Source organism: Prorops nasuta, unplaced genomic scaffold (assembly GCF_024137725.1).
Source record: "Prorops nasuta isolate Cenicafe-Biocafe unplaced genomic scaffold, Cenicafe_Pnas_1.2 PNAS00010, whole genome shotgun sequence".
NCBI classification, from domain to species: Eukaryota; Metazoa; Arthropoda; class Insecta; order Hymenoptera; family Bethylidae; genus Prorops; species Prorops nasuta.
Window position 1 is genome coordinate 5,597,621 of NW_027116807.1, and position 11,735 is coordinate 5,609,355.

Below are 11,735 nucleotides of genomic sequence, written 5' to 3' on the forward strand. Positions count from 1 at the left end.
GTAAAAAGTTACCGTGCGTTCACCTGCTGATCGTGCCTCCCGATAAGAGGAACAACGTTCCTGTAATCATCATTATCCTCGTCGTCATCTCCGTCGCTAGCTAGCCAACGAACAGTCAAATATATTTTTACTGTAATTTAAAATAGAGCTACGAGGATGACGAGTAGCGGCGTCCCGGTTCTCCTTATCACGGCAAATGTTGGCAGCATTTTCGAGGAGGTACGTAAACTTTCTCCTTTTCTCCTGTTTTTATTTTCACCAAAGATGTGCCAGACTCTCCGAACAGATCGATTGATTTTTTCTTTCGACTTTTTTCTTTACTTCTCCGACTCGACCTACTTTTTTCCCTCATGCTTATCGGACGCGATACTATACTTCTTTCCACGATCCTTCTCGTTCATCGAAACTCTTTTCTCCCCAGTCCTATCTTTTCAACTCCCCTTTTCCCCCCTCCTCCCTCTCTCTCTCTCTCTCTCTCTGTCTTTCTTTCAATCACCATATCTCTCGCTCTCTTCCTCCCTCTCTGTAACGATTTATCAAATATACCCGTAGCCTAGTCTTTTTCCATCCTATCCTATTTATATTCTTCAGTTCATTTACACTTTTGCATCCTAATCGTCAATGGCAAAGTAGTTTTTGAAGTTTCAAACATATGTACTTGTATACGTCCAAAAATCGATCCATGATTTTTCAAATGAATGAATCGTACACTCTGTACTGTGATTGGCTAAGGAGAAAGAGCGAACGTGTGTAGATTTTTTTCAGTGGCCTAAAATGACCCAGGCAAACCCAGCTTTAAGTGACATTTGAAGTACCGATGGGGATTCATAAAAATTTCACTCAAAGCTAGGTCAACCTGGGTCACTTTAACGAGTAATTTTAAACCTACTTTAAGCGACACTTCCAGCACCATTCGTGATGCGTAAAAATCTCACTCGAAGCTGGGTCATTCTGGGTTACTTGAGCGTGTACCTTTTGTAATTCCTCGACTCTACCAAATATTAACTTAAGACAGTGAACGATCTTTATTTTCAAATCTTGAACTCCGATGGGAATAGTTATTTAACGCTTTGAAAACCCTCGTAGTAATTTCTTTAAACCGGATTTTTATATTTTAAAATTGGGTGAAAATGGACCATTTAATTCTGCAAGTGGAATATTACACTTCTTTATTCATCGTCTTTTTTCTTATTTTCTCTTTACCGACATTGCGCCTGCTTATTTTATTCACGATTTTTCAATGACCTTCTCCTAAGTTACTTTTTATGCTTGGACATTCTGACAGTTGAATAGTCTCTTACGCACAGCTGTGTTACGTCCGCGGTGTTGCGGTAATTGTTGTTTATTATATTCCGCAGCGCAAATTAAGTTTTCTCAACTTCAAACAATTTCATTAAAACTTCTCTCCAAGTCAATTTTAATAATAAAAATAATATTTTTCAGCCTAGTGTTATGTTGAAAATATGGACGGAAGAGTTTTTATCCGTGAGTTTTTAAATTATATTTTAAAAAATAAAATTAATTCATATTATCTGTATAGCACTCTTTCTATCTACAAAATCTCTTTTTACAGACTATTTCCAGACTGGATCCAAAATTTATTGCATTACACTGCCAAGAAGTAGGAGGAAAAAATTATGAACAAAGTATGAGACATGTGGAAGATTTTGTTAGGTAATTAAAAATTTTTTTAATTATTGTTTAATATAAAAAGTGAGTGGAATTTAATCTGGTTAGTGCATGTTGGAAGGCTTCTGAGCTGGCAGATTTATTTTTACACTCATTTAATTAAATTAGCTCTACACATATAAATCAATAGTCTAGTTGCAGTCTCCTGCTTCACACATTTTAATAATAACATTAAATTGTGACTTAATGAAATGTGACTGCAAATTAATTATTATTAATTAACTGCTGCTGTGTAAAATTTTCTTATCTCTTTTAAAGAAATAATTTTACTTACAATATTGAATGCCTTTTGATGCATAAGCGGGAGAAAACGATAAAAATAGATTATAATCATGCATGTTCTCATAGTTGAGCGAGCTACTTCAAAAGATCAGTTTATTATGTTATAACTATAAAATGACATTATAAAATAAAGTTTAAACGTATTTATTATATAAAATATTATAAATTTGTGTCACTATAAAAATAGGTTTTTTGCTTTCCCCTATTATTAGAATCAGATTTGTTTTGTTTTTTAGATTACTTATGTCATCCGAAGAGCTCAGACTATTTGACAAAGTGAGAGTTTTCCTAGATGAGGATTATTCGTCTGCTGAACATTTTACTGTAAGGATTAAGGAAACTTAAGTTTAAATAACTTTATAAGCAATCTGTAATCACATGTTTTTGTTTCTAGGCACTTGGTAATTTTTATTTTGTCCACGAATCTTTAAAAGAAGTTTTACTGTGGGATTTTAAAGGTATGATTTATTATTATATCATCATAAAAACTGTTTGGAAATTCTATAAAAATAAATAAAATTTCAGAATGCACTTTTGTACCTGTAACTGGAAAAGAAGTTCATTCTGGTAATATAGAGGCAGTCAGTACCAAAGAGAAAGCCAAGTTCCCCCAAGACTTCTTTCCAGAGTGTAAATGGTCTAGGAAGGGATTCCTACGAACAAGATGGAGTATTAGGGGAACAGTTTTTGATCTCATTAATATACACTTATTTCACGATGCAAGCAATTTCATTGCAATGGAAACAGTATGTATCCAATTATTTTTCTTTCTAGCATTCATTTTTATTAAAACAAAGGTAGAATTTCACTACATCAATTTTAATTTTTAGTTTCCATCCGTATATAGTAAAACACGTAGGAGAGCATTGGAACATACATTAGACAGATTTCATAATGATAAATATCCAAATGCACCATACTTCTTGTTTGGAGACTTTAACTTTAGAACCGACACTTCTGGTGTCATTAAGGTAATAATCATTGGCAGTTTTTCTTTAATGACACAGTACTTTTACATGTGAGTATTTTCTATTTCCTATATAGAAACTTACAGAAGATACTCAAGAGAAGAAGCTATCGAGCAAGGGTAATATTTCTAAATTGCAATTTCGTAACAAGGAAGATGATCTCATATTGACATTAGGAAAGAAAGAATTTTCACACTGTGAGCATCAAAATGTTTTTATGCAAAACAGTGGGGAATGGGTAAGTTTGCTGTTGATAATTTTTTCTTCGTTATCATATTACTTACAACAGTGTATTAATAATTAGGAGCTCCATAATGAAATTACCGATGTTTATGCAGTTGCGAGAGTATGACAAAGAGTTGGAAGATTTTGATGGAAGATTGTTTGAATTTCCAATAAATTTTGTACCAAGCTATCCCTTCGAGGAGGATGTCAATGAAGCCACGAATTACATGCAAACGAGGGTCCCAGCTTGGTGTGATAGAGTTCTACTAAGCCCTGCTGCCAAGACCTTAGTTCAAAGTGTATGTTACAAATCTGCTATAGCAAGTACCATTACATTTAATTCTGGAGAAATTTATACTTATAAATATCTTTCTTCTCACAAAGATATCATCATCAAATGCAGTAGAATATGGAATAATTGGTCCAGCAACGTGCATGGGTGATCATAAGGTAAGGAAAATTTTTTTTTAACTTTGCATTTATAAAGAAAACTGGGTTCAGTAATATTTGCTATACTGGGAACATGTACTTAAACACTTCCTAGTTCTTATTCTGATGATCCATTGTTTTAATGATTATGGTGCAGCCTGTTTTTCTGGAGTTTCGAATGAATCTCTAAGCACTAAGGTACCTATCTATGAACTATGTCTGTTCTTATCTTGGTTCCTTCATACATCCTATTATATTTCTATTTGTACTCTGCTGTCTTGATTATGGGTTCATCAGGGCTTGTTCAATGTAGTTTCATTATATTATATTCTCGTTTCTTTTTATTTTCCAACATTTAAATTCCCCAGAGCTACCACTATCGTTATCATGGAACGACTAACATTTTTATTCTGATTGTTCTGGGTGTGTCTTGAATTGTTCTTTATCTCACTATTAGCCTCAAAAAAGACATCCTTGATAACGGTACTACTAATGTTGCACCATCATTAAAAATTGTACAGATCCCAAGCTAATCGAAGCTCGTTGAGCTTGTAATCTTATTGGAGAGGCTCCGTAGTGTACCATTTACTTTTAAATCATAGAAGTTAGAGCCTTGTGGCTTCGTATTATATATGACATACTTATTATAAACATTTATATATATATATATATATACATATATTAGATAATTTGCAAAAGTCCCAAGTTGCTTACGTTGTATTACATAAGGTTTGTCTATTTTCTCACCTTTTCAGCCAGTCTACTTGAGGGCAATCATCGACTCGGATGCAGGTATGATAAACTGTTGCAGCTTGCCAACTGCAGCCGAGTTTTGCTTTCGAGTGCCCGACAATTACTTGGATGTGTTATCGATGTTGCCTGACTGTAATAGCGCACGACCGCTCTGTGTCTCTTCTAATCTCTTGCACGCTGCGCCCGTTAAGCATGACCCCTACACACCAGATAGCATGGACAGTCCGAGCCCGAATGCAGTACCTGCTCCTGAAGAGCATCCCGACAACCAAAACGACGAGAGTGACTTAATTTTTGTATCGACTAATGTGTCCAATGTCAGGAGAGTCGATAATAGGGCGGTCTCGCCAGCTTTGCTTAAATCCAAATTAGAACTGATCGCTAGAAACGAGAAGAGAGAACAGGCTGAGCAGATCAACAGCAGGGACCTTGAAATTAAACGAAGTCCTAGCGAATACAAACTCCATACTTGGTCCGACAACGAAGAACGTACTTGGGATCTGAGAAAAAATAGGAGTAACAGCGACGTGTCCTGGCAAAGGTCCCAAGTATTAACCAGAGCTTGGCTCCAGGGCAAAGGTCAACAGGGTTATCATTCCTTTAACGAGTTTCATCGATCCTCCTCCAGTTCCAGTCCTAGTCCCAGTCCAGGAGATGTTGTGGATCTGGTGATTCCCAGAATCGCTATTATCAATGCGAGTAACTTCGAGTCTAATGAGAGTTCCGTCTACTTGCACGATGATAAGCACAGTAATTATTCCGAGAACAGGCTCAGTGCTTATTCTGATGGACAAACTAAGACTCTGAACGGAGATTCATCCAGTTTCGAGAAGTCTGACAATACTTCCAACAAAACCCAAGAGGAGTGTGAAAACATAATCTTGAGCACAGAGCTGGAACATGAACAAAACCAAGGAATCTCACAGGAAGAAACGACGAGATTAATCGACGAAAGAAAAGATACTAATGACAAGTTTATAGGTGTACAGAGTAAATTCTTAACGAACATATCAGATGTAAGACATTTTCCTATAATAGGTGATAAATGCATCGAACAGAACCTTTTTGAAACGAAATTAAATAATTCAAGAATTGATATTCAGTACCAGCAGCATCAGACTTGTGATAGCAATGTGATAAATGTAGAATCTGATAGTACAAGATTATCATGCAGTGATACAGAAATCTTTAAAGCCGATAGCAAAATATCAGAGGTTTCAGCTTCGAGAAATCTTACCAGAAGCAATTCCATTCAGAGCCAGGATACTAGTGAAAATACGGGAAACGTTAAACTAAGGATAAAAGCATTCAAAGTTACTGAGAGATGTAAGAATAATATCGTAGGAAAGAAGAGAAGATGCCAAAAGTGCTGCTGCTCGGTATCCTAAACGAATTGCTTAGATTTACAAACGCTTAATACTATTTATTTAAAGTGAAATTGTGACTGTTGAAGTCTCCGCTCTTAATACAGTATATTTTTTCCTCTATGTCGCTTTTTTGTTTCGTATTTTTAGTTAATTTATTCTATAGGACTATATTTTTAGTTCTAGGATTTCTTGTATTCCTTGTATTGTAAACTTGACAGACTACTACTTTTTCCTATAACTAGTATTTACGTATCTTACACGCTTTTATTCGTACAATATTCCTCTTCAGTTGTTAGAAAAAATAATTTATTTTCATTACAATCCCGTAATATTATTCGTAAGTCCGTATGAAATCATGATTTGTGAATTATGACTATCTTTGCTTGAGCTTTGTCTTTATTGTAAACAGTCAATCCTGCGTTGAACATAAAATTGTATTTTTGCACGTGCATAATACTCTGAATAGCAATAATACCGACCGTTTCTTTTTGTTTAGCAATTTACTGAATAGAGTATGCAATTGTAAATAAGCGTATCTAGCTGCATTAATAGAAAGCAGGATATTTTACACATGTTACGTTTTACTTTACACAAATTTTATTAAAAAGATAAGTCAGTTATATTAGTATAGAGGACAATTCTTGCAGACTGATAATATTGTTACCAGTATCTGTAGTAGATTAATAGTAGATCTTTAATTAGCACACCAACACGTTATACCCTTCAGTTTATGATGCATTGGTTTCTTACCCCAAGCCTATGCATGATACGCTTATTTCTGCGGAAATTATAAGCCTCGCGTTATAATATACATAATATGCAACAGCATTATCACGAAGATATACGTTTTATTAACTGCTTCAAGTTTTTAAAACTTTACTTTTTAACTTCCAGAGATAGGATCCTCTGGTTTTTGGAAAGAACTGCCAACCAAAGTTAGAGCTATAAATAGTATTAATGAAATAATTATCAGTAATACTTTCAGAGCCTTTGTGCAATAGGCGAATATATTCTTAACTTTTGTTTCTTATTAAAAGAGAAATTTTATTTATTCGTATCTCCTAGATCTTATATCATTTAGCATAGTTTGTTAACTTAAATGTTAATGCTTTTATTATCAATACGTGACAATAAGAATATATTCCTTTTTCTTTTTATAACAAAATTGTAATTCACAGGACCAATTATGTTTAAGAACATCAAATGAGAATTTGATCGAATAATTTCTATTTTACACACTATATATACTTCTTGCCACGAGGCAATCGATAAAATAAAATAGATTTTGTCCCAACGTTCTACCTCGTATCGTTGCCAGAATGAACTTAAAAAGAAATGAAACTTCCATAACTAGAGTATGTATCACATACAATACTATAATACATAGACTTTTATCCAACTACGATACATTCCTCTGTAAATATAAAATCGATTTTTCTTACTTATGAGTTCTTTTTTTTATCTTTTTCCTTTTTATAAGAACACTAACGTCTCGTAATGCATATTACGTACGTAGCCTTTGATAATAATACATCTGTAGTCACTAATCACGCTAGTTGTGCATTTTCCATTAAATATGATCGTTAATTTTTTGCCTAGTAAAATATTGAATGAATCATACCATTTTCTCATGCATTTTATCGGTGACTTATTTGAACGAGGATAGCAAGAATGATTTATTGGAGCTAAAGATGCTTCTGTAAATGATTCCTGCAATTATATAGTTGTAGTTAAATGAATTTTTAGTCTAAAGAATCCTTTATTCTGGTGCAGTGGCTATGGTGAATCATGAAAGTCAGAAAGAGACGAAGTCGGTGCCAACTAGTCCGGAGTCATACAACAATAACAACAACAACAATGGTACAGCAACAATTACACGGTATATACATATTAAACATGCGGATTCTACAGTAAAAATCTTCAGAGAGACAACAGTTTGATGAAAAAAATAAAATTTCAAGTAATTTTCAATCCAGCAGAAACTATATGAAGAGAACGAACGATCCGTACGCTTTTAATTTTCCATTTTATATCTATACAGGGTGTATCTGCGATTCATAAAAAACTTTCAGGGGTAATAGGGGGTGTAATTTTTAGCAATTTTTGTTAATAAACTATGTGCCTTTGAGCTACCAAAAAAAGTTTTTTTTTGGTAGCTCGGCGACCCATGGTCCATTAACAGAAGCTACTTAAAATTACATTTGTTACTTATAAACTTTTTGCATGAATCACTGTTGCACCCTGTATATACCGGATGTTTCATTTTAAACAGTATATACGTTCAAATATTATTTAATAGAGGTCAACTATAAAAAACTGTTTTGACCCAAAGTTTTTTGTTTACAAGAAGGACATAAGATGGCATTATTATAGTTTGACCTTGAAAGGTCATTAAGTTTTATAAATGGTATATCCCTTAATATAATTACTACATACCTTTGTGTCTAATCTCAAGGTCTTAATACTATAATAATGTACATTTGTGTGTGGTACAGGCGTTTGCAAGTTAATTTGAGTCTGAAGAAACGAACGACTACTAATGTCAGCGTTCGTGCATACTATTCCTGCCAAACCCACACTTATTTACAATTTCAAATCCAAACGTCTAGCAAACGTCTGGATTAAAAGCGCCATTACTAGCAGTTTGGAAAACTCGCGAGGTCAGTTACAAGAACACTCAATAAAAAAAATGTATGTCGTTTAAAGAAAGTTAAAATGACCTTCAAATAACTTCTCTAGGTTAGAGAATTGGTATCATCTTATGGCCCAGTTGAAAATATAAAAGCTTTGTTTAAAATATTTTTTCAAATGCTATCCCTCCTAGAAAATATTCATTCATATATTTTAAACGGAGCGCCCTGTATACAGGATCTACCAAATAAAATAACTAGATGTTGGACCTAAAATTCATCTTAACTTCGTAACCATAAGAGATATGGATTCTTAGTACAAAACTTTGTTGAAGCGCTTCTTTCGGCTGCACTCAGAAATCTCGTATATAAAAATTGATATAATTTTTAATTACAAAAAAATTTATGCCCATGGGACTAGATTATTTTATCTGGTAGACTCTGTATAATAATATATATGTAGAATATAAGGTCTGTAGGCAAATTCTGTAACTCTTACTAACGAATTTCGGTATCGTCAGGTTAAAGTTAACGACAAATATCGGTACTTGTAACAATAAATGTATATCTGTATATATTGTTTTCAGTCCGTACCGATACCGAAAATTTTCGTTTAAGCTACAGAATACGCGGGTTCTGGGATAACCAGATTTTGAAGTTTCAATCCGTCATTGAGTGTACTGTGTTTGAATGGTAATCTTAGAGAAAATAGGAACATCGCGAGATGTTACCCAAATCATCTATGAGAGACATCGATATTTAATAACAATCATTTTCAAAAAATTATTACGAATTGATATAATATGTATTATGATATTTTAAATGTTTCTCGTCGGTGTTACTGTGTCCTACTTTCTTTTTCATCGAGTTCTTCTGCTTCGAGAGAACCGAGCATTATTGCGCAAGCATATAATAGCTGTACGATTTGATGGATCTTCATTATTGTGTAATATGAAATAGAATGTATTTATGAGTACCCATAGTTTTTAGTCATAAGCGTTAACGCTGCCAAGGGATAAAAATAGGAAGGTATCTCTCCGATACTTTTTAATATTGTTACACGTGGAAAACGTTTTTGCGACAATTGTCAATTTTGTAGTTCTGTTCGACTGAAATTAAATGAAATCCGATCCAGCGATAAAGCATACGAATGAACGTTACTTCCAAATATTTACAAGAATCTTCCTTTTGTTGGTCCATTCGTGCGTGCTCGTTTGGATGTTTTTAATTGTATTGTACATTCTGTGCTGTTACACCTATATGAAATCGAATGACCGAAGACCTTATTTAACTTCTTTGAGTTTCCATATTTAATTTTTTTTTACCACTAGCTAGTGTGGTAATATATATATATATATATATATATATATATTGTATTCTTCTCCTGTTAGAAAAAAGCTTTCTTTGTTCATTCGACTTCGGTCCAGTTTGAGGTTATAATACGTATTTGGGCTGTGAAGCTCCCACGAAGAAGCTATATAGAATTTTGACCGTACCTTAAAGTGATATTACGTATTATCTATATACTATATACTCTCGCAATCAACACAAACGTAGCGTGTTAATAAATAAATAATATTTCGAATGCTTTCGCATTCCTGCTGCGATACCTCATAGGTTTTCTTTAACGTTGAATTTTGTACTCGAGGAATAATCGCCTCAAGTCTACAAGAAAGTACTGCAGCCATTCCCTGAAATGCCATTTTACTTTAGATAATGTATGATATACTCGTGATTTATAAACGCTATTTTCTGTAAGCTTCTTACATGTTGATTGTTGATATTGATGATCCCTGCTTACTTCAGAGCACTCTTAACTCCATGCCAAAACATGAATTATATCTTCAGCCATTCCTTAAAAGTTAGCTGATTAAATAATTTGATAGTCATGCTAACACTATATTAGCTCTTAAGGCTCTTAAAGTAAGAAGCTCAAGTCTTGTCTATTCTGCTTAACTAGGTATAATGCTTCTGAATGGTGAACATTGTATTTCTATGTGTTAGAAAACGAATTGATAATAAATATATTCGTAAATTCATTACTTATAATCAAGTGGATCGATATTATATGCGATATGATTATAAAACGCAATGTCAGATTTCCTTCCTCAACTGATGTTTTCAATACAAAAAGAAAAGAAAAAAATTGTTTTACGTAAAATATTATACTTTTATAAATATTGTACCATGTATGTAATATGTACTTAAATTTTGTACCGGCGGTGTTAATAAGAATATGTGTTAAAAAATATTATTATATATACATATATATCTTATTCTATATTGAATATATTTGGAAAGTGATTAAATATAAAAATATATTATTGTCAATGTTAAAGATGTTCTAATATACAAATATGAGGTGAAACTGTCAAATGACCAGTTCTTTTAAGAAAATAGTTGAGCTACATATAATAATAATAATAATAATTGTGATGTACCAATATATGTACTGAAAACAGTAGAAAAATAAAGTTATTGTAAGCTAGCTGATACGTAAAGATTTGTTCGCTTGTTCGAAAAACATATATACCATGTAAACAAAAGATGAAAAGAAGAGTGGTGGACAACTGGGCATACAAATTTATCCCCTCTGTCCCACTTAGTTTACTATAAGCGATCTTAACTGTTTTATGTCATGATTACATATGAAGGTTTTAAATTATCCACAATTCTTTTAAGGTCGAATTGGAACTAAAAAACGCCAAAACAAAGATATGTAAAGACCTAATGACTTTCAAAAAAAGAGAATAGAGGATTTTTTACGTGCCTATATTTAGTTTCTTTTTGCCTATACAATTTTATGCTTAAAATATTCTAAACTAATTGCATGTGCATTTTCTTTATAATATAACAAGTGGTATAAACTCTGATAATATTTGTACCTACAATATTAGTTTTTCAATGTTCGTGTTTATTTTGCTGATCAAATATTTTAAGAGTGAAAGATAAGTATAAACTTAATTTATATACTAAATCTGTTTATATATACAAAAAAGGATACGTTATTTGAAATAGATATAATTATTTATTAATGTTTCGTGTGAGTTATTGCAATGTGTAAAATATAATTTTCACAATCGCAATTGACTGCTAACGGATTAATAACAGTTCATCAGTCAGATAAATTTTTAAAAATATGTATTTCTTGGTTAAATTTTTTGTTAAAAAAATACAATATTCGAAACATTTCTCTTTAAGGATTATCTGTATTTTATTTCATAATGCACTGGCCATTCCCTTTCCTTCCTATTTTTTTATATGTTTCTCAAAATCCTATTCTAGTAGTAATAATATAGTATAACTCCTACTCTTACTTGCCTTATTACCCTTGTATAGCAAGACTATAGAGTTTTGACGTCACATCCGGCTGGAGGATCTCGAAATGAAGG

At 32.8% G+C, this 11,735-nt stretch overlaps 1 protein-coding gene across 1 annotated transcript; it reads left to right on the forward strand.

Annotated features, from left to right (window-relative positions):
• The first annotated feature begins 77 nt into the window (after positions 1–77).
• On the forward strand, positions 78–6,338 carry 5PtaseI (inositol polyphosphate-5-phosphatase A). Its single transcript, XM_066732951.1, has 11 exons — positions 78–219; positions 1,444–1,485; positions 1,574–1,674; positions 2,208–2,295; positions 2,366–2,429; positions 2,497–2,717; positions 2,802–2,942; positions 3,016–3,177; positions 3,278–3,463; positions 3,549–3,614; positions 4,349–6,338. The coding sequence occupies exons 1-11, from the start codon at positions 157–159 to the stop codon at positions 5,732–5,734; spliced, it is 2,520 nt and encodes an 839-aa protein (XP_066589048.1). The 5' UTR covers positions 78–156; the 3' UTR covers positions 5,735–6,338.
• Positions 6,339–11,735: the final 5,397 nt, after the last annotated feature.

Coding starts and splice junctions, on each gene's coding strand:
- 5PtaseI (XM_066732951.1), top strand. CDS start 157: ATGACGAGTAGCGGCGTCCCGGTTCTCCTTATCACGGCAAATGTTGGC. Junction 220..1,443: donor TTGGCAGCATTTTCGAGGAG/GTACGTAAACTT, acceptor AATATTTTTCAG/CCTAGTGTTATGTTGAAAAT. Junction 2,430..2,496: donor TTTACTGTGGGATTTTAAAG/GTATGATTTATT, acceptor ATAAAATTTCAG/AATGCACTTTTGTACCTGTA.